General features: G+C 43.5%; 2 protein-coding genes across 2 annotated transcripts in view; one reads left to right on the top strand and one right to left on the bottom strand.

The window, feature by feature from the left end:
- Positions 1–933: 933 nt before the first annotated feature.
- Positions 934–10177, bottom strand: PKDREJ (polycystin family receptor for egg jelly). The gene has a single exon (XM_043534789.1). It carries the CDS (start codon positions 10064–10066, stop codon positions 2102–2104), a length of 7965 nt encoding a protein of 2654 aa, XP_043390724.1. The 5' UTR covers positions 10067–10177; the 3' UTR covers positions 934–2101.
- A 234-nt stretch (positions 10178–10411) lies between these two features.
- Positions 10412–23890, top strand: part of LOC102943847 (tetratricopeptide repeat protein 38-like) — a 31163-nt gene continuing 17684 nt past the window's right edge. The window contains exons 1-2 of the mRNA XM_043546818.1: positions 10412–10435; positions 14182–14259. Of these exons, the coding sequence (XP_043402753.1) occupies positions 10412–10435; positions 14182–14259 (102 nt within the window). The remainder of the gene's footprint in view (positions 10436–14181; positions 14260–23890) is intronic.

Below are 23890 nucleotides of genomic sequence, written 5' to 3'. Positions count from 1 at the left end.
GGGTCCAGGACAGAAACAGAACCTAGTTGTCAAAACTACTTGGAGCAATCATGAGCCAGGACTCAGAATAAATGATCTGACTTTACTTTAAGTGTGCTGTGTTTGGAGTGTAGCAGGAAAAGGAGCTATGCAGCTGGGGAGGACCCTTCTACCCTCCACATTCCTACCCAAGGGGAGACTTTGAGCTCTTATGGAATTTCTGGGACATTGAACAGTGTCATTGCAGCAGAGACCAGAAATCCAGGAGACTGGGGAGAGTCACAGTGAGGCTACCAAGAGCCAGCCAAACTGCACTTTTGAATCCAGAGGGTCACAAGGATGATCCAACCATCCTTGGTGTGGATACTTATAACACTCTTGTTTATTTAGTTTGATATTGTGTTTTAAGCTGTCTACTGATTTCAGGGCTGCACCACCCATCACAGACTGCACCTAAAGTCACTATTTTCCTAGGCACGTGTTGGGAGGGAGCAGTATGGTACATATTAGCTGTAAATATTTGGGGGGGAGGTGTTAAATTTATTATTAATTTTGTCTTTTATTATCCCAATCCGTTTTTTCCATTGTCTCCTATCCTGAATTTCCAGTACCTAATAAAGCCCCTGTTACTGTTTTATCACTCTGGGAACTGATAGGTTTTTTTGGTGCTCTAACACTCCTGTGTATGAGATTGGGTGATGAATATTTTACAAGGGGCAGGCCTTCTATGTTCTCAGCACTAGAAGGAGTTTCCTTGGGTGGAGGCACCAGGCATCCTGATAGGTGAACCCAGAACCCATACCCCTGAGGAGAAAAGGGAGAATGCTGCAGCCATGCCTCTAGATTGAGTTACATATATGTGCATTTGCTGTAGATGCATCCAGAAGATCTATCAAACTATCAATTCAAAGGATGACATTTGAATCTGTATTCAATGCCGATTACTGACAGAATTTGGTATATGTATGCAGTTATATTGGTAAGAAATAGCCACATGATCTAAGGTGTGTAATGACTGGTTTATTCTTGAATGTTTATAATAAGATACAAACTTCTATAAAATGTGTTCCCACAATACTGTATAATTGACTCACATCAAAAATACTCTCTGAATACACAATAATGTCAGAAGCTTAGTATAGTAAAAGCCCACTTTTCTGAACAGAAGGGAGAACCTGGAATTTATTAGATAAACAGGGACTCAACTAGGGAGAATGTTTCCATGCAAAAGATGAACATATAATAAAAACACATACAATTAGAATTGAGAGCGAGGGGATCTGTTGTACATCAATTTTGTATAGCAAACAAGTTACAGGGATAGAAAATATATTTTTTCTAACAAAGGTCTATGTATTTAATAATGCTTCATATGATAAAACAAATCCTTTCTTCTTGCCTGTACCCATTTATCTGACATTCATTACTTAGTAAAACTTAACATATTGACCAACATGCAAACAAAATAGCAAAATATACCGGAATTCCACTGAATGCACAGTCTGAATACACAGCAAATTGTATAGGTCAAAGGTATTTGTTGATTCTTTTAAGAACCTTATAGTATTGTATTTAAATTGTCTTTGTTAGGGAAATGTAGTTTTGAAACCGTTTTTTTGCTTGCCAAATCAAATTATTATAAATTTTCCTATCTTTTCTTTCAAAGTAACATTTCTCATCCTTTAGGTTGTGATTCATGAAGAAGCTTTACCAGCAGTTTCTGGGCAGCGGTATACATGCCATGAACCTGCTCCCTGTCCATTTCTAGTCTTCCAGTATAGTGGATTTGCTCAGCCATTTTCAGCTGGGTTGTTGTCAGCGGCAAGGGTGACCCCATAAACTATTGAACTGAATCCTGACCTGTTGCCTATGAAATGTTATAGGAACTGTTGTCTAATTTAAAATACTATGGCAACTGTCTCAAAGAATTCTGAGGTAAATCTGAGGAGGACCACTAGTGAGTGGCTATTCTCTGTTGAGAATTTCCTAATGTAACAAGTTAATTCAGAATATTTATGAGCACTGATTTGGGAAATAAGTATTGGAGGATACATTATTATTGTTGTTAATATTATACTGTTTTTTAAAAATCGTTCTTATTGCACATAAAAACCTGCATTACTCATATGACAAGATAAACCATTTTCTTGCCATTTATTTTTTTGGTCTTTAGCCCTAAGTGTCGGTGGCTATACCTCTCAGCTTGCCCATACAGTACGCTATTTAAAAGATCTGGATCACTTGCTGATGGTGTCCTACAGGTGATAAAATACCATACCCTTCTGATCTTATGAACTAGAAAAGTAATCACCTCTGCTTCATCAGATGGTTCTTCATATACAGGTTGTTTCATATCCTCATAGGCAGACATAATCACAGCTTGAAATAAATTGATCAAGACACAGATCATCACCAGCATAAAAGAGGCTAGGAAAAGACCACCCAGCAACCGGTTGGATGTAAAAGCAGTGTCCTTAAAAGCTGAAACACAATAGGAGAAGACAGTCTGAGCTGAATGAATCATATTATTATAATTCCATTCATGTTGGCCAAACACTAGGTAGCCAAAAGCCATGTATACAAAAAAGTACACTGCCACCACAAGTGCCATAGAACAGATTCCAGGAAGAGCTGCTAAGATGGATCTTTGTGCCAGGCGCACATCATAAAAGAATCTGGAATACCTGAGAGTTTTCAAAACTATGAGAAATGCCAAAAAGCCCATTGTTATCCTCAAGGTCTGATCTACATGAGAAACTGTATGGAAAGGAATGAAATCATTTGGATTAAGTAAGTAAAACTTTACTATATCAGCCCCGATCTTAAATTTGATGACTTGCAGAAAAACAAAGAAGAAAAACACTGACTTTAGACCAAAATTGATTAAGTTGGAAACATTTTTAATATACTTTGTCCTTTCTTGGCGTATGATGTGAATTTCATCCATGATATAAATGAGGAGAAAAGCAAGAACAGTTACAAACACAAAAATTTGTGTTCTGCTTTGCTGCTGGAAAATTGGGAGCGTGAAAGAATGTACTGACAAGCTTGTGTTTATAAGCCCAAAATGAGAAACTTCAAATATGACTGCGATGCTGCAAAATAAATGTACATCTGGATTAAATGTAGTTAGTTCAATAATCACAGCCCATGTCTCTTCATCAAGCCAATTGCTGTTTTGTAAAACATCCAGCCTTTTTGTTGAATTAGGCCGCTGTTCTGCAGGGAAGAAGTAAAAAGTGTATCCTCCTGGTCCATATGTGTATAATTCTCCATATGAGTAATACACCCAGTGATTTCTGTTTGACTGGTACGTAAACCCTACATAGCTGCTGGTGTCACTAGTAATGGATCTGTTGGCACCCTTTGTCCAGGACCCAACATAGTCACCTCTCTCTTCAGGGTCACTGCCATATTTATGAAGACAATGGCTTTTACTAATCACAAATTTATTTACAAAGCTGTGAGGATAGAAACATTTTTTCTCAGTACTTTTTGCCCTTACTTGCCTCATCCTTGGCAAACCTAGGATTTTGGACCAGCTGTCAGAAAGAAAAGTTGGTTGGTGGTTATTGTGGATCAAAGGCAAAAAGACACTCTTCACCCACAGGTAAATGTGTTCTAGTTTATCCACATTGGAGAGCTTGAGAGAGAATTGTTTATGAATAACTTGATTGTAGTAAAAGCTGTTGGTGTTTTCTGTGGAGTAGGCAATGTTTAATACTAGGGTTAAAAAGACAAAGTGACTGACAATGTCCTTTAGGAAGATGAAAGCTTTGCTTTTAATTTTCTCTCTTTTCCTCATGATTGTGATTTCATCCTCTTCTAAGGGCTGATACTGCTTAGTGCCTCTGAGTCTGATAATTTCATAGTGCCTCTCTCTCATCTCATCTGCATCCATAGTAACTTCATCCAACCTAATCTCAAGGAAATTATCCCTGGTTGTCCATGGGATGTTTTCACAGTACTTTGGATAAACTGTACTCAGGGCTGAGAAAACGATGATTTTTAGGGTTTGAAGAAGAAGCACACTCTCAAAAAATGAGGCTATTGATGCTAACAGCCACTCTAATGATGTTTTGTAGCCATAGGACAGACCATATAATACGATGAAAAACGATGACACCCCCGCTACAGCTATGACCAATATCCAAGAGACATAGACACACCACCAAGAAAAAGTTATCTGTGGCCTTTTGCGAAAGAGCATGAGGGGGATGTTTAGTGGTTTTCTTTCTTTCTGAATACTGGCATCCTTTTCTTCTGCGTAATTATTACTGAAATTGGAATTTGGCGGTTGGGTCTGTTGCGCTGTAACCTTTGCAGTTGAAGTATCAGTTGCATTTTCCTCCTCTGCTGCAATTGCATTTGCAGCACCCTCAGAGATTGTGCAATTACTCCACATTTTTGGTGTTTTTTGTTTTCTTTTCTTACCAAAATACTGCAAGCTATATGAATCATGGGCATTGGAAGAGTTCTCTCGAGAATTGCTACTCACAGGTTGTGTCGAAGCTTCTGCAAGGTACCATTTTTGCAGGCGTTCCTTCCAGTTCCTAAGGTTTCCAGACATGAAGGGTGAACTTTCCTTTGGGTGATTCGGAGCTGCATCACGTGGAGAAGGCTCCTTCTGTGAATACTTAAACAAGGCAGTTATAATCATTTGCACAGGGATGGTAACCAACGCACTTTCAATTCCTATTATTATTGATATCAAATATCGTAAGTGTATTGAAACAACTTCTTTATTTTTGTCGGCATTAAAGAACATAATGTTAATAAGCAGGGTGCACAATAGTACTGCTAAACAGCAAGACAATCTTTGGAGTCTGTTGAAAGAGCCAGTGACAACCTGAGCAAAAACAGATAACCATATGTGACTATCCATGAGTTCATTGGCAATATTTATAAAAAAATAGTCCATTTTGGCCAAAGGTACTCTTGGGTGTGTAACAACAAATGTCCTTTCTAGTAAGCGATCATCCTTGTCAAGAGCAAGCCATTTCCTGCAAATAAACAGCCAGAACTCTTTAGTGTACATATTTTCAACTTTTACTCTACTTAAGAACCAGTCAGGAGAAGAACCTCCATTATTGTGCCAGACCCTAAGGGAATAAATGTCTCCTAAATCATTCTTGGTAGTTAGCAGAAAAGTATCAGTGCCTCCGCGAATGAATGATGGATAAGTCGGGTTCCGTAAGTGATGCACGTCACTGGTGCCATTTTGGCTTATGAGTTGGAGAAAAACGTCTGCTGTGGTTCCAGCTCCCAAGCGACTGCCTGTGTATAAAGTGACCAAGTAGCACACTTTATCAAAGGGGTCATTGTCTGGCAGGACTATAACTTTGTCCCTGCTAACTTTATCAGTCCGGTCTTTTCTCATGGCCCAGAGAGCTAGGAGAAAATAGACTAAAAAAATGAAAAGCACTGTTAAGAGGGTCACTGCGTTTTTGTGTATTTTTGCTAAAAGGGATTTTTCCAGATCAACTGGGTTGGGGATCACAAATACTTTGGAGGCCAAGAACTTGATATTGAATTTGGAGGAACTGGTGCGGCTTGCTGTTCTCTTGGTGTTCTGCTTTGCCTTGCAGATGCAATGTACCTGTTGCCAGCTGGTAAGAGGGCCAAGAACGCATGTACCTTCTTTCCACTGACTCTGCACTCCATCTAGGTCTAAGCAGGCAGCATTAAAAAGGGATATGCTCACCAATCTGTTGTTTCTGGATCTTACAATGGATTGTGATTGCAAGATAATGGAGATGTTCCATTTATCTGTCCCACTGACTGGGGCTGTGGCCCTCAGCAGTGACTGTGGGAGACAGATAACATACGGAGCCTTAATTGCACAATCTATGTTATTTGACTTATTCCCACTTGCAACTGCAGGCTCACTGTGAGAAGCAAAAAAAGAAGCTATAGGAGAGGTGTGGGTGACATTAACACCTAAGTATATAAATACCTTGAAAGAAACTTTTAATTTAGTCAAAATCTGGATAAATACATCCTTGGAGTTTCTGTCCACTTCAAAACTAAATCCTCCAGTTGTTTTTGGGAGGGTTTTATCAGGCCCTATTGTCAATTTAAAAGCTGCATACTCCTTGTCTTTTCTAGCAATAATCACTTCTGCTACTGCAGGCATGATCCCTATTATGTCACCATTCACCTTGGTTCCTGTCATTTTGAACCCAGTCACTGTTGTTACAATATCTGACCTATATGCCAACCAAGGGAAGGGGTTCTCTTCAAACTCATAAAATACAGTGGAAATCACAGCATCTATTGGCAATTCTGAATGATCCCCCTGCTTCAGTGTTGGATAAAAGCAATTCCTGCAGTCTTTTTTGGTGGAGAAAGTATTTGTGACATCCCACTTTTCATCTTTCTTTAACTTAATGTTCCAGCTTTTGGCCTCCATTACAGTTTCATTTTCTCCAGGGACTTTGCCCTGTAAGACTACTTCTGATAAAGTCTCCATGACAGAGAAGGTTTGTTTAACTGCGTGCACATTGACATTCCTGAGGTCTAAAAGAGAAGCTTTCAGGACATTGGACAGGCCTGTTAGTATACCAGTGCTCAGAAGCTCTGTTTGTTCAGACCCAAGGTTTTTATCCCTGAACCTTTTTAGTGCTTCACTCACTTCTTTCAGTTTTCGAACAGCTAGCTGTTGTGACGCTCTATTTACTTCAGTGACTTCCTGTGTTAATTCAGAAATACAAGCAACTACTTGATTTACTTCCATTACGTTAGCAGTAGGAATACTCAAAGACTGATTAAGAAGGCTTTCCCTAAATTCAACTTTAGACACCTGGATAGTTGGTGCAGTTTTAATATCATTTAAAATTGAGGCCACCATATAAACCAAATAGCCTACATTTAAATAATCTCCAATTTGAAGCAAAGATGTCATTGGTGCACTTGATCCACTGGTTAAAGCAAGCAGTTCATTAAGCATAATATCTGGTGGTCTACTTTTGGCTGGATCCTGCACTCTTGTATGTAAAGTTACTTGGGAAAATGCCCCAAGGGAATCATACACTTGAACATAGATTGTCAAAGTATACTTCTTAGATGGTATACCAATGGGGAGAAAAGATGGAGGAGTTTTAGGCTGATAGTCAAAATACACTATTGTCCCCAACGTATTCTCCTCTAAAGAAGTTATTCTACTGCTTTTCAATAAATCTGAGGCTGCTATTACTTTATACATAAGAGGTAAATTTGTATCTGAAAAACCACTACACTGAACAATGAATTTTGTCAGGAATGCAACACCCCTGGTTGGATTGACGGTACACTTTCCAATCCTAGGTGGAGAATTTACATAAAATGAGTACCTGTAGGTTGATGACCTACCACCCCAAGTGGTTATTTTTAGGAGAAGAGTGTATGACTGGTCTGCAATATTCATAAAAGTCAAAGCATGTATAGACATGTATGCACTAGACTTCCCTGTTGAAGTTTTGGAAGCCCAATCAAAGTTTACTTCAGTGAAACTTCCTGAAAAAAGTGACCAGTGATAGACTGGTCGACTAGTCATTCTACAGTTTAGGCATTTTCCAGACAATGTAAATCTATCTGTTGGAATTACAAATTTACCACAATTTTCAATGCATATAACATTCAGAACAGGTGGAGATCCAGGCCGCACACTTATGGTTTGGTCAGCATAACTCTTTCTGTTATCCTTTTGAATGACCAAACGAAAATGATACATAGTATTTCCTTGAAGGGTTTCTGGCAAAACAGTCTGAGTAGGACTAGAAAACTTTATCCATTTCAAATCTACCTGGTCTGGATGACAAGTCCCATTTGTACTCACTGTCATGGTTGCATAATCTGATACATGTTTTGTACAGTACCACGAATATGTGAGCCCTTCTAATCGGTCCAGTGAATCAGGATCATAGGAAGTAGATCCATCCAGAGTCCAATGATCAGAAAAACCCACTGTCCGGAAGGTGCCTCCAGCAATGACTGCCACCAGGTCACTCTTCTCAATCTGAACAAAAACTGTATCTGAGCCTTCCACAACACCCTCAGATGCAATTATTTTAACAGAGAAATTAAACAGATACAAGCCATAATCTAAACTAAAGCTGGGAATTTGTAAAATGAGCATCTGTCTTCTCCAGATGAGGGGTGGATTTAAAGGTTTTGTCCAGTCTGGAATAGTCATGACATCTTGAACAGCATAGATTTTCCAGATTTGTTCAGTACGTACAAGATCTGTGCAGTTTACTTGCAACTTGGCATACAGGATAAGTTGTAACCCTTTTTTAGTACGTATGATGGGGAAAACAAGATCAGGCTTCTGGATTCTCAAACGCTCTATGAAACAAGGTTTTTTCTGACAAGACACCAGTGACTCCATGACCTTTGAAGCATAAGTGTTGACTGTGACTTTTAAAACAGCAGGTGTAAGTCCACTTCTGGTACAATTCACTTTTGCCACAAACCCTGTGTATAGGGCAGGATTAAAAGGTAAAACAGAGCGACGGACAAAGTGGGCTGCATTTCTGACATGATCATCATATATATAAGTATTGTTCTGGATGAGGTACTCTTTTCTTGACCCAAACAACTGCAAGTTGAAGGTCCACTCACACTGCAGCATCGGATGTTGCACAGGAATAAACCACACAATGTAGATCAAACTCCGCAAAAAAGAAGGACCGCTGTTGAAAATGTGGACTTCTATATCCCTGTCCATTAGCGATTTGAACAGGGCTCCTTTCCGGTTGAGATACAAGTGCATGTTGAACTTGTACCACTGCAACCTCACAAACTCAATAGTGAGCAAGAAGGAAAGGCTCTGCTGCTGGAAGAATATATAATGCGTGTTGAAGCCATCATCAGGGGCACTGGCATTGTTTGCTTGGGTGGTGTAATAAAGTCCATGGTTGCGGCTAAAAATGTAAGTGCCAGTCTTGGTCTTCTGGGCATTGAGGGTGAGGTAGGTGGGAGTTTCACTGTTCACTGTCAGGCCCAGCGTAGCATTGGAGAAACTCAGCTCCCCTGCTAGATCACCAAACCACTCTCCATCAACATGGAAGTAGATGCTGGCCAGCACCGTTTCACTAGCCTTCCGGGACATGGAGTCAGCACAGAAGTTGCTCTGCAAAGCATAAGGATTGTAGGAGGCTGACCAGCCCTCCGTGCCCTGCATGTCCAGCAGCCTGTAGGCCAGTGTCCTGGGGCCAAGGGACTGTAGGCTCCAGGAGAGACTGAGGGGCTGGTAAGGAAGGCTAAACAGCTTAGAGTGGGCACTGAGGACATGCAGCAGAGCCGGCTCCACCCTCAGGGTGAGGCTAAGGCTGATCCGAGGCCCCTGCTCCATGCTGACTGAGGCAATGTAGAGACCGCGGCGGGTATAGTGCACGGTCAGACGGTAGCTGTAGTAGGAGGCACAGACCTGGTGCAATTCAGCTCTTGGGTAGGCAGCAGGTGGGAGCAGCTTGTGGTGCTGGTTGCTGGGAATGAGGAGTGCAGCAGGGCTGCCCCCGCGGCTGCTGAAGCGGTAGTGCCAGCGTGAGCTCTTGAGGCGTGCACACCAGCCCAGTTGCACAGGCTGCCACTCGAGGATGGGGGGTTCAGGTGGCCAAAGCAGGAAGAGCCGCACATCCTGCCCGGACACCTCGATGCTCAGGTTGCGGTGCAGACACGTAGGCACGGCACACGAGGCCGACACACACTGCACCGTGATGTGGCTTGAGGCCCAGGGTGGAGCAGGGCCCCCCCCAGCCAGGCCTGGACCCAGCACTGCCCTGCCTGACCAGCGAGAGGTGTCCTGCACCCAGGCCGAGTCCCGGTACCAGCGGCAGCGCGGTGGTGGTGGCAGTTGTGTCTCTCCCTCCTGGACTCTTGGCACTGCTCCCGGGGCCCGCGTGTAACGCAGCTCGATGGGGCCATCCCACAGGCACGAGGCCCAGACCTCGTTGTCCTGGCGCCCATAGACACGCCCGTGCGGATCCGAGCAGGTGACTAGCAGTGGCGGGAGCTGGAAGCGTGGGGGGGCCGCAGCAGCCAGGCACGGGGGGCCGCAGTGGCCCAGGAGCTGCAGGAGGAGGCTGGGGAGCAGCAGCGGAGGCATGGTGGGATGGTGGGGGGGGCAAGGGGTGATCCCTGGCCCATGAACAGACGTCTCCCAACGGCTTCAACTGCCACCGAGCAGCCGCTGCGGAGCCCGGAATTCCCCGCGCCCCGGCACAGCCGGGAGCTCCCCGCCCCTGCGCCCCCCGTCTTTTATGTGGTGCCCAAATTCCTCCCTTCCCTGATCTGGGGCTAAAGGCCGGGGCCAGCGCTGTGACCCCCAGCGCCCCCAGGGGCCGCTACACGCTCAGCGGAGCCCGAGCCGCCCGTGCCTGGCCCCGCCGTGTCTCGCTGCTGGGGGCAGGCCCGGCCCTGCAGCCCGAGGGGCAGAGAAGGGGCCGGGAACATGGTGCCGCTGAGCGACTTCAAGGTGAGGCGGGAGCGGCCCCCGCCCCGCCGCCCGCTCTGGGGCCCGCGTGCTGCGGTGAGCTGGGGGCTCTGCGCTCGCCCCCAGCGACCCTCAGGCCGGAGGCGGAGCGGGCTGACTCTGTGTGTGTGTGGGGGGGTGTCTCTTCCTCCCAGGTGCAGTTCGTGGGGCAGGTTCGTCTCCAACGCCCCAGGTGACTCTGTCCTGCAGGGCATCGCCCCCCTTCCCCCCCCCCAAAAACCCCCTGCCCCCGCACCCACAGTAACATGGGGCTGGAAGGGACCTGGAGCGGTCGCTTAGTCCGGTTCCAGGCGCAGGCAGTGCCAAGTAAACCTTGAGCCTCCCGATTGGTGATTGTCCCGCCTCTTCTTAAATACCATGAATACAAGCGGCCGTTTGCTTTCTGCAGACACAGAGGGTTTTGTGGTGGTGACTTACCACTAAGAATCAGGCTCTTGGGTCCCATCTCCCATTCTGCCCCAGCCTGCCTTTTGTAAGCACTTCACCTCTCCCTGCCTCAGGCTCCTGTCTTAAAGTGGGGGATAACATACAGTACATCTGTCTCACAGGGATGCTAGACACACAAGTGGGGTGAAGTAATATCTTTCAGTGGACCAACTTCTGTTGGTGAAAGAGGCAAGCTGTCTAGCTACATCAGGGGTGGGCAAACTACAGCCCACCAGCCGGATCCGCCCCGGGAGCTCCCGCTTGGAGCAGGATCTGGGGCTTGTCCCGCTCTGGTGCTCCAGCCAGGGCGCAGGGTTGGGGGCTGCTCCGCGCAGCTCCCAGAAGCTGTGGCATGGCCCCGCTCCAGCTTCTATGCGCTCCAGTGACCCCCTCTGGCGCTCCAATGGTAGCTGCAGGGGCAGTGCCTGCAGATGGGGCAGCATGCAGAGCAGCCGGGCCACGCTTCCGCGTAGGAGCCAGAGAAGGGACATTCCACTGCTTCCGGGAGCCACTTGAGGTCAGCACCGCTTGGAGCCTGCACCCCTGAGCCTCTCCCCATGCCCCAACCCCCTGCCCCAGCCCTGATCCCCCTCCCATCCTCTGAACCTCTCGGTCCCAGCCCAGAGCACCCTCCTACACCCCAAACTCCTCATCCCCAGCCCAGCTCCAGAGCCTGCACCCCCAACCAGAGCCCTCATCCCCTCCCGCAGCCCAACCCCAATTTTGTGAGCATTCATGGCCCACCATACAATTTCTCTTCCTAGATGTGGCCCTCAGGCCAAAACATTTGCCCACCCCTGAGCTACATAGAGCTCTCCTTCAGCTCTCTGTAACTCAAAAGCTTGTGTGGTTCACCAGTAGAAGTTGGTCCAATAAAGGATATTACCTCAGCCACCTTGTCTGACTAATATTCTGGGGCCAACATGGCTACAACTGTGCAAACAATCACAGGGATGCTGTATTGCTACTTGTGTGTGTGAAATGTTTTGAGATGTTTGGGTGAAACATTTTATTTGTGTCCTGTCCAGCTGACTTTGGGGTGGGGATAGGGTGGAATGTTAATGATCAAGCACAATATCTATAATGGGAAATGTGGGAGAGTGAAACAGGCTGAAGTTTTCAGCATATAGTGGAAAGCTGGAAAAGGAGAAGATGCTCAGGCCCCCTTTCCCTATTTGCACTAATGCGCCATACAAAGTTTGTAGCTGGCAGTACAACTTATAGCAGTTCTACTGGTCTCTGCTTCTCCCCATAGGCACGGTCTACACCATCCTGCTTTCTAAAAAGCTTCCTGCCATTGCTAACACAAAAACAGCTCTCCCAATATTAACAATGGTGGGAGCACTAGTGCAGACAAAGCACAAAGAGGTCTACGTAACAGGATAGATATAATGCTGGCTGCCAAGGGCACCTTTTCTACTCCAGTATTCCAATGCTTGGTAGCACCTGTGGAGTTAGCATCAGAAGCAGTGGAATATTTTTTAGAAACAATGCTAGTGCAGGCAAAGCCTTACTATCAATATGTATACAGAGTTATACAGTCTACCTACCTCTTTTCCGTTCTTTGTTGCTGGTGTTTTTTTGCCATATTTCTGTACATGGTACAAATACTAAACAAAAGATGTATTCCAGTATAGTGTTTTTAACTGTAATTTGAGTACTCAATTTGCTTAAATTACTTGCGTGTGATCTTTAATCCAATCACACTAAGTAAACCTTGAAATTGTTAATTAAAATAGATGTCTCTGCTAGTTGCTTCAAATTTCCACACTTGAGTTCACGGTTCGAATCAGAAAATATTTTAGACTGTAAAATGAGGTTAGGTAAAAAACTGCAAAATATATACGGAATAGTCTTCTGTTAGCAGGAGAATCTATTAAATGGCTCCAGGTCTTTCCATCTTTATTTTCTGTAAATTCTATGTTATGGAAGAAAAACTGAGTTTGACTGCAGTTATTTGTGTAGTTCTTAAAGTGTGCCTAGCATTATACCGTGGATAAAATGTGTTAACATGAGTCTCTGCCCATAGAAGCTTGTAGTCTTAATAGTGCCAGTGATACCAGTATAGAAAGAGAGAGTGGGAACTGGTCTGTGTATTTAGATAGCTTTTTGGATACAAAGTTAAAAAATGTTGTTTAGGTGGCAAAGTCAAGCATTTGAAAGTTAGGAAATGAGATTTAAGGTTTCCCATCCATCCTTCATTCCACCTTTTTGTGCATCCATCCTGTGGAAAAGAAATATTATGTAATTAAAGAATGTATGTATATGTGCAAGGGAGCAGAATTAAGGTTGCACAGGCAATCTGATGGCAAATTAGGAATTATCATTAGATATCTCATTTGACTATTGGGATTGTTTTAGGAAACCCCTAAGGACATTCATGACCAGTTCACCACAGCCAACCACACTAATGTGTAAAACATACATCACCTCATCCAGCTAATAAAAGGTCTTACTTTAATCTTCCTGCTTATAAATCACCGTGGTGGATCTGAAACCTCTGTTATAGCAATGAGATGTTAGCCATGGAGTTTATAGAATGAGGCTGTTATATAATCTGTGTGTAAAATTGTGCACAGGATAATTCTTTCAATGTTTGTGTGTTATGTTTATGCCTTATCAAATGTCCATACTAGGTCCTATAAATGAATCCTTAGGTCAAATATTTTGCTGGCATAACTCAGTTGACTTCCGTGGATTTACACCAGCAGATAATCTGGGCCCCCAGTGTCACTGGTGGTATTGGTTTGATAGGAAGCAAAGCAAGGACTGTATTTTGCCACATAACCATTTTGAAAGGGGTATATCCGAAGAGATGGGACTATTATACAATTGAAGGTTAAAGAGAGACTGATCCTAAAATTACAAGACCCATAGCATATCTGGATCATCCACAGTATTGTGCAATTTGCCTTGTCTTTCTTCCACCACTACCATTCCGTACTTTCTATCCCCATTAAGAGGATTCCTCAAATATAATTTAGTTGAATAAAAGGCTCACATAGCTTCTCAAGTTGTCCTGTTAATTTTTTTAAGTAGATGAAACGAAATTGCCAGTAACCTTCTTTCAATTCTTATACCTCAGCTTACATGACATCTGGAAAATCAGTGTATTCAGTAATCAGTCTCACATCTTGTTTAGGTGGGTGAGGTGATATCTTTCATTGGACCAACTTCTGTTGGTGAGAGAGACGAGCTTTTGAACTACACTGAGCTCTTCTTCAGTCTGGAAAAGGTGCTAATATCCTGGGACCAACACAGCTACTAAAACACTGCATACTCACATCTTGTTTTTTATATAGGCATGGCAGGATGCTGGACTTGTCCTATCCACCACTAGTAATGAGGCCTGCAAAATGTTTGATGCTACGCTGACTCAGGTATGGAAGAGTTTTGATAAAACGTGCATTGAGGGACTGACAAGCATAAAAATAGTGTTTGTGGCAGTTGATTTTTGAATTGTTTACCCTTTTTATTAATTAAGTGGAGAGTGTCACGTTAAAAAAAATGTATTTTTAAGAAACAGATTCCCTCATTTATTGATGACATGTTAGATAATTACATCTGAAAAAAATTAGTCTCACTGTTCCCATTTATCTTGTTACTTTTGAATTCACTCAACTGAGACAATTAAAAGAAACCTAATTTCTAGTCAATTTCACTCTTTATTCACATGGACCAATGATAAGAGTCTAGGAGGCATTGAAGGATGTCTCTCCAAGTTACTAGCAGCAGATCCAGTTTTTAGTAAGTATACCTTATTAATGGTTATCACTGAGGCTGAACGTACAGTATAGTAATTTTATATGGTTAACTTATTTCATATTACTCCTGGTGGAATTCTGTGCCAAAAATGCAAAATTCTGCATATTTTATTTGTCAAAATAATGCAATATAATCACACCAGTTTCTCTTATTTTGGTAATTTATTTAAACTGCCATACAGAAGAAAAATCACAATAACTGTTCAGCATTTCCTAAACACATGAAAGTTAAGTTACAAATACTTGGTAACCAATACCCTGCATTCCAGTTATAATCCTGGATTTTCATTTAAATTACATTACTTTTATTTTGGTGTTTGGTGTTCTGTAAAGTAGAATGTCAGTTTAAAATGAAAATCATACTGTTTTGCTAATCATTGTCGTGCATTATTTTTAAATGGATAAGTAAAATAGATCCTGATTTGTAATCTAACCCCATTGTGCCTCTCTGGCACAGGAGAAACAGTGAGAAAGCACATAGCTCTTCCTAACTGAAGATTCCGTTACTGTCGTTTACAATAAGGCTCCTTTACACCACTCCAGCAAGGTGAAGGAGCCTTAATTGACTAAGAATGGGAACAATTAACTAACAATGGGAACATTGGCCCCCTGCCTGCTTAGTTGTTAAATTTCTGCTCTGCCTCAGGGACAAAGCCTACTTCACACAGCCCTAGGCCTCCAAGCCGGGGATGCAGCAACAGCAAGCGAGACGGACAGATGGAATCTCTCTCACTTGTTGGCACACAAGCACGTGCCCAAACCAGTCCCATCCCCTTAACGTCTCTCCACAGCAGATATACCCCCGGGCTGCTGCGGAAGGGGCATGTGTTCCCCACAGATTTCTTTGCTCCCCAATTTTTCTGCAGGGGAGCCAAGAAATCTTTGGAAGATATGAATTCTGCGCCCCCAGGGGGGTGCAGAATTCCCCCAGGAGTATCACATGCATAAGCATAAGGGCTGGGTCCTGAAAATATACTGATTATTTTTATTTATGTTCTACAAGATAGCCCTTTTTCTTCCCTTTAGGACATTCTCTTTTAAAAGGCAGACATGAGAAATGGGTTGAAAAAATGTACTTCCAATGAACTATGAAATGTAATTACTAAAATGAAAAGTAACTTGGTAGTATATGCTTGGATTTGGATCTCAGTCTTATTGAGGATGGCGATGTGCTTAGGGACTGGAGGAGACAATGCGTGCTATCCTCCTGCTGGCTGATGAGTATGATAGGATTAATGAAAGAAAGTGACCACTTGACAGGAAAAAATGAATGGTGGGGAAAGTGGTGAACCTCAAATTGATGTAAGAAAGTGAATGAAGTATGGATTGATATAGATAACTTATATTGAAGAATAGTGTTTGCATGCTAATTCCTAATTGTCCCTGATCATGTGTTTACCTTTATTATTTTAAATACACGTAGTATGATGTGATGCAGTGATAGCAATAAACTATATTGATTGAATAAAAAGCTTTATTTATAAACATGTATTAGAAAAGTACAACATTCGCCCACTGCCAGGCAGGCCAGCTGCCAGTACCACACCAAAACTCCAGTAACAACAGAACCTTACAGAAAAAATAAAAATAAAAAAGTGCATGAACAAGTGCAAAAAGTGAAACCATGTACAAGACTGAAACCCCCTACCATTGCAAGTCTGCTACCCCCACCACCACCTCTGCCCATCCTCCTTTACCTTCCTTCCCTGTTTGCCGTGCCCTTTGTGCTGGGGGTGGGAAGTGCTGTGTGGGAAAATATCGAGAGCTGCATGGTGCAAGTTTGCATGGGCCACCCAGCCATGGAGTTTTTCAAGCTCTTTTTGGACTGTATCACAGGGTACCGTGCATTGGATACATGCCATGGTGCACGTAATGCAGCAGAACTCGATACTCTTGCAGCCATTAGTGATATAAGCTGTTCACAAAAAGAAAAGGAGTACTTGTGGCACCTTAGAGACTAACCAATTTATTTGAGCATGAGCTTTCGTGAGCTACAGCTCACTTCATCGGCAGTGAGCTGTAGCTCACGAAAGCTCATGCTCAAATAAATTGGTTAGTCTCTAAGGTGCCACAAGTACTCCTTTTCTTTTTGCGAATACAGACTAACACGGCTGTTACTCTGAAACCTGTCATAAGCTGTTCAGACAGTTCTTTCTGCTGAGCTCTGTCCTCCTCCCTTAGCTGCTGTTCCTGTTCCAGGAATTGTGAAACAAGTGCATGGTCTCATTCTGAAACCCTGTCCTCAAGATATGCGAGAAGCCTGAGCTTTTCCTCTTGCCGCTCAGCATACTTTTCCTCTAGCCATAAGCCCCTCTGTCTTTGGTACTGGACCTATTTGTTGTCCCTGTTTAGAACTTCAACCATAAGTTCATCACAGAAATGCTTCCACTTGGAATGGTCCCTAAAGGTACGCTGGCCCCGGCTTCTGCTGCACTGTGGGCAAGCTGTGGAGGTACTGCAATCACTAGAGGTCGAGGGGCCTGGAACGGACAAGACACAGATGGTTATTGTCTCACAAAGCTCAGTGCAGGCTTCTGTCCCTTCTGTGGCTGCTGCAGGATCCACAGTGGGCTGTTCCTCAGAGATGCATCAAACAGGTCTATATAAGAGTAAAGAGTATGGGTTAAGCTACAGATGTGGTTTGGCAAAAAGACAATCACATTTTAGGCCCTTAATATTGAGGGGAAGAGAGCTCATTTTCATCATGTGCATTTCAATTACAGTGCCGTCTGTTTCAGAGTAACAGCCGTGTTAGTCTGTATTCGCAAAAAGAAAAGGAGTACTTGTGGCACCTTAGAGACTAACCAATTTATTTGAGCATAAGCTTTCGTGAGCTACAGCTCTCTTCATCGGATGCATACTGTGGAAAGTATAGAAGATCTTTTTATACACACAAAGCATGAAAAAATAAGTGTTTACCACTACATCCGAGTATAGCCCCAGGATGTGCTGCTGGTGCTCCTCCTGAAAGCCTCCTCTGGGAACAGTTTCAGCAACAGAGTCACTTTGCTGGCCTCACTCAGCGCTTGCTGCTGGCTCCCATCAGTTGCCATGCTGGATGCTGGGGTCAGCAGGGTGCCATCCCAGCTGATCACGTCATCATGCACCACCGCTGGCTCTGCTCAGCACCGTGCCCAGAACCCAGTAAAACTCCTCATAAAAAAGGCATGTTGCCCGAGGTGTGATCCCTGGTTTTCCTGTACTCAGTCTTGAGCCACTTAATCTGCTCCCTGCACTGGTCACTGGTTTGGTAAATTTGCAACACTGCCAGCTTCTTCGCTATTTGCTGGTATGTATGGTCATTATTTGTACTCTTACTAAAGTCCACTGTTTTGCTGGCCCAGGGATTTACTAAAATCTGTCTGCACTCCTGTGACCATGAAGCAGCGTGCTTTGCAAAAGGCTTCTCCTGGTCAGCAAATACAGAAGGCTCTCTGATGGTGTGTTTGCGGCTCGGTGTTCAGAAGACAGTGGAAAGGTTAAAGGCTGATACCCAGCTGCTGCACTAAACTTAGAGGGGTTACTTCAATTTCCCTGCAGTCGATTGGAGATTCTTGTGATAGAAAGGACAAAGGAAGCTGGCCAAATGGATTGTGGGATACTTTTGGTGGACTCACAGGATCCAAGTCAAGAGGCTACATTTATATTACAAAGCAATAGAGTTTGAACTCTGGGTCTTGGCTTGACTTGGGTTTGAACCCTTCACCCCTGCAGGCTCCTAGGATCCTAAGTGCAAACCCGAGTCTGCGAGATTTGTGTGCAGATGGACTCAAGCCTGAGTCTGGGCTTACGTTGCAGTGTAGATGTACCTTAAGTAGCCTGGGCTTTCCATTGGGATCCTAACCAGTCTCTAGCACTACTGCCATCTACTGCCTCTGGCTCTCATTTAAACTTATCTCAATAGTTTAGCCTAGTGCTTCTGCACCTGTTAAATTACTTACAATTCTTAGAGTCTAATGTTTATCCATGCTGCTTTCTTCAGCGATGGGACATGTGATTGCTAATGACTTGGTTCTGATTGGCACTGGAACTTCAGTGTGGTTAGATAAAGAGCTGGACAGTGTGATGAAAAAGATGATGGCATTCTCAGAATCGCAACCACTGACTGAGAGGGAGAAGCTCACGTTTCTGCACTAGACACGTTTGCCAGTGGGTAAGCGGTTGGTTTTTAGGGAAGAAGAGGTGGAGAGGGTTTTATCATTCAAAATGTGTATAGTGTGGTTGCATGTTGCCATTTCTGTTTTCATTTTTATTGTTGTCTTGGCATCTTTCAGTCCTCTTGTGTGACCGTATGCATCACTGTGCTAATTAACAAGTAGTATCATAATAAAAATTATTGTTATGGTGCCAGCATACTAAACTTAATTAGTTTTAAGCATTCTGTATTTTAAAACCTACCATTATTCCAGTAATGGACTAAACTATTTTTAAAACTAAAACCACTCAAGAGGCTAAATCTTTGGTTATGCTGAAAATTGAGCATAGCATCCCATGGAGCTGGGGCTGCAGCAGTCTTTTCCTGTTCTTCTTTTTATAGCCTCCCTGCACCACAAGCCCTGTTTCCTCTAAAAAGGAGAGATGATACATAGTTGGAAGCACTCCAAGAAAATTAGGACTTTGGGCATTTGAGCATTTACAGAAATATATTGAGTTTGCATATCCTGTCAAAAATATCGCATGCTATTAGTTTTGATTATTTGCTTCCTGTCAATAAGAAAATACTTTTATGCTAATATTTGATAACAAAGGTTAGAAATGAAATCACTAAAGCTCTGACCCTGCAAGTTCAGTTTGCGTGGCGGGACCCCTGCACCTGTGAGGAACTAAATGAACTTCTGTGAGACTCTCTGCAGGTGTAAGGATCTTTCCATGTGCCTCAACATGCAAGATCAGGGCCAAAAGGTGATTCATTTTCCCTTCTGTTACAGTGCAGTACGAGTAACAAAGAACACCGTATACATGACTGTGTAGAAAGTATGCTGTGAAGACAGTATAACAATCATGTATATTATAAATTAAGAAAAATTCCTGCAAGCTAGGGAATTGTCACTTCTTGTTAGGTTTTTCACTTACACCTGCTGGAGTAGTATAAGTTTAGAAATATTAGACTGAGACAGTTAAGTCTTGCTGACTCTGTCAATGATTAATATGTTTTCTTCTCTCTAGGTGTCTTCCCAAAGCTTGTAATGTGTGGGATCAAATTCTACGGACCATCCAACTGACATGCTAGCGCTCAAATTTGCCCATGCCACTTACTTTTACATGGGATGTCAAACACAGATGCGAGACTCTGTTGCCTGTGTTTATCCTTACTGGACACCTGATATTCCTCTGAGTAGGTATGCAAGAGTTGATCTTCAGATGTCTGTGGATCGCCACCTCTGGTTTGCATAAGTTCAAAAGCTTCTGGTCAGCAATGTGTGATGGTGTTGCAAACCTTCCCTGCTTATTCCTGTAATCGCTGCCTGAGGACAGATAAGGGAGTGCCAACTAACCCACCCTTGGCTTTAAAAATATGCATATAAGAATGAACTTATTTTTTTTTGCATTCCTATTGACCCACTGGTCAGCTGTTTTTAACTTGGATTTTGTCTGAATGAGTCATTGATGATGATGATGATTAATTTATAGCACTCAAAAATGTCACAGATGACATATGAAGACATGGGGTGACATCCTGGCCCTAATAAAGTCAATGGCAAAACTCCCAGTTTTGTATCCATGGTCTTTACTCAAAAGAACTTACAGCTAAGCTGCAAGACTTTACAAGAAGGAAGCAGAACTGGGAGAGGAAAATGCAGCCGTGGGACACAGTTTTAGTTTGGACTGCCAACGTGTTGTTCTGAAATAAGAACTGGAATTTTCCTAAAAAGAGGTGTGCAACAAGGAAGTCTAGTTAAGCCTGCTTGCTGCCTAACTTAATAACTAAGTGTGCATGCTGACCCAGCTGTCTCAGGAAGAGGGCTGCTCTGCTGCACCCATCTAAAACTTTTAGTGCTTCATGAAATGCTGCAGGATGACCCAGTTTGGTCTTCTGGAATTAATGCAAGATAATCTAAATATGTTGACATATCAGTTACTTATGAAACATGCGTCAGAACATGTTTTGGGTTTTTTTAAACAAAAAATTCAACTCTTGAAAGGCAAAAAAGGGCGACTAACATTAAACTCATGAAAGGATTTTAACTTTGAATTACAAAAGAAATTTAGAGCTGAGTGCAGAGATAAATTTATAAGTGGATATACAGGTTGACATACGGAGATAGATGTACAAGCCATCCATATGCAACCAGCTTCTGCCCTGACACTATAAGCTGTATGAATACAACCTTGTGACCAGCATACTGTATCCCTTTCTCCAAAACAAACTTACTTTGTTACCGCGGCAATGCAGAAAGAAAGACAAAGTGCTATGGATGTGGTTTAATTAGACCGCAACTTTATTCGCTTTACATATCTAGGAATACATTGTTTAGGCCATTGTTAATTGTTTCTGCCTATTTGGGAGGGTAGCTGTCAGCCTTCTCTGTTCCCAGCCTATTGCTGGGATCCTACTAGCTTCCCCTCATATGAGAGTTAAGAGGAGTTGGAAAAAAGGGGGTGTTGTCTCCCTGCTATTCCAGACCTGAGGAGCCCCAAGTATCCCTTACTCAGCTTCCTGAGTATGCCTTCCCTTAGGTCCACTTCCAACTCCTGCAATAGTATGTACAGTTATTTGTAATCTACCCGGTATGCATTATGCTATTTTCTCTTTTCCCACTACCAGGCTTTAGCTATAAACCGGTCAGATGCATGGTCTGTCCATACCATAGCACACATAAATGAAATGAAAGCAGACCTGAAGAATGGGTTGACATTTATGATGCAAACTGAAAACAACTGGAAGGTAAATTTCCTTAGCAGTTCCTCTGATGTGGCTGACTGTGGGTTTTTTCCTCCTTCAACTAAATACTAGTGATTCCTCCTTATGTAGCAACTTTTAGTCAGATCTGTTTCCTAATGAAATTTGTAGGCTTTCACAAATAATAGGAAGCTACTGCTTCAAGATGGAATCTCCATTCATGTCACTTCGGAAGCAACAGGCAGAAAATGTAACAACAGTTCCATATTTCAGAAATCTACCCTGGGTATTATTCATCCAAAAATTCCCCTCAGTGTTTATAGCTGAGATTAGTGACACACAATTAAAACAGAACAAAAAAGCCTCAAACTCATTCTCCAAAGTTTCTGTTTTAATGATCTAAATAAAGACTTTTAAAACAAGTGGGTGAAATACTGGCCCCACTGAAGTCAATGAAAGTTTTGCCGTTGACTACAGTGTATCCAAGATTTCACCCAAAATTCTATTCATTTCTCAGTTTACCATATTTTACTTCGAAATATTGAGGTAAATTCTGTAGGCATCTTTAACTAGCATGTGCTCTTACATAAAAAAATATTTCACAATTCATAAGCACAACAGAGTTGTTAGATATTTTGGGTATGTCTATGCTGCAATGTAGCATAGTTACAATGGTTAGCGGGGCTTTAGTGAGGTGACCCATGCTACGGAGCCCTGGGCTTGAGCATCTACATTATATTTTAACCCTAGGACTCTGGCTTCCACACAGTAGTGTGCAGACCTGAGTCAAAGTAACCATATCCAGAGTCCCTAATGATGCCCCTCCCCACCCCCGAAATGAGGCCACCCTAGCCCTAGGACCATTGTGCACTGTGGGGAAAACTTTACTGCCACCCCTCCCCGCCCCCACACACTGTCAGGAAGCAGCTCATTTTGCAAAAAGCTTCATCAGTTCGCTCTCCGTTGCAAACCCAGGAGGCTCTCTGATAGTGTGCTTGCAGATCAGTGATCCGAAGATAATGTTAATGCTCACATGAGCTGTTGTCGTTTGCAAAGAGGGAGTGGTGGCTTCCATTTTCAATAGAGTGAATTGCAGATTGTTGGAATAGAGAGGACTAAGGAAGTTGTCCCATGAAATTATGGGATACTTCCGGCTTACTCTTGGAACCTGAGTGAAGCAGGGCCATGTCTACACTGCGAAGCAATAGTGCTCGGACCCTGCGTACTGGCTGAACTCGAGTTTGGATCCTCCAATCCTCCAGGGTCCTGGGGCCCTGGGTCCGAGCACTGGATTAGTGCAATTGCAGTGTAGATGCAAGGGTTGTTAGGCTTCAGCCCTGGCTCAAGCATGGTCTTGACATATCCAAAGGGATGTGGCCAGTGTTGGTAGATAAAACATTTTACATGCCACTTGTGATTTGGATCTTGAGCAATATATATGTGCATACAATGCTTTTATCTGCTGTGGCTAAGGGCCCTTTGCTCTGATAGCAGGCAATAAAGTGAAATAGCTTTCTACTAAGCCTAAAATCAGCAATTTAAGAATAAATTGAGGGACTTGACAAAACTACTTCATGAAAAGATTAGTGAACATAGAATGAATTGCAGGGAGAAACAATCAAAGTAAGATTATAAAAGACCTCAACTTATATTTGCTTTTGGGGTGGGGAGAATGTTAAAAGATTGACTGCAAAGGAAAGGAAAATGGTGCTTGTGCCCTTTTCTGTTCATGTTCTTATATCATATCCATCTGAGCATGGTCCCATAATGCGCTAAACCCATAGCTCTCAACCAGGGGTACGTGTTCTCAACCAGAGGTCTTTCAGGGGATACATCAGCTCATCTAGATGTTTGCCTGGATTTACAACAGGCTACATAAAAAGCACTAACGAAGTCAGTACAAACTAAAATTTCATACAGGCAATGACTTGTTTAAACTGCTCTATATACTATACCAGGGGTCGGCAACCTGTGGCACACGTGCATTTTAATGGCACGCTGCTGCCTGCCGAGGCAGCAGCAGCGTGCCATTAAAAATCCTGCCCTGCCCTACCTGGCCTGGCCTGGCCCGCTCTTCTCCATCCCCCGCCCACTCCCGCGGGGGCAAGGGGCAAGGGGCAGGGGGCAGAAGCTTGGTCCTGCCGGCTCCCCTGCCTCTTCCTGCAGTGTGCTGGGTTCCTGCCCCTCCTCCTCCTCTCCGTCCTGTCCCTCCATGCTGGCCGATCAGCTGATGGCCCTTGCGAGGGGGTGGGGGAGGAGCGGGGTCAGCGTGCTCGCTGCTCCTAGCAGAGGCAGAGAAGAAGCGGGGGCAGGGCCTTGGAGAAGGGGGGTGGAAGCGGGGCATACCCCCTCCAGCCCCCTGCCGTGAGCACCCCACGACCCCAGCCCACACCCCCAGCCCTCTGT

This window comes from Chelonia mydas, chromosome 1 (genome assembly GCF_015237465.2).
Source record: "Chelonia mydas isolate rCheMyd1 chromosome 1, rCheMyd1.pri.v2, whole genome shotgun sequence".
Taxonomy (NCBI): Eukaryota; Metazoa; Chordata; order Testudines; family Cheloniidae; genus Chelonia; species Chelonia mydas.
Note: the sequence above shows the minus strand (reverse complement) of the source record. Positions and strands in the feature narration are given on the sequence as shown.

Coding starts and splice junctions, on each gene's coding strand:
- PKDREJ (XM_043534789.1), bottom strand. CDS start 10,066: ATGCCTCCGCTGCTGCTCCCCAGCCTCCTCCTGCAGCTCCTGGGCCAC.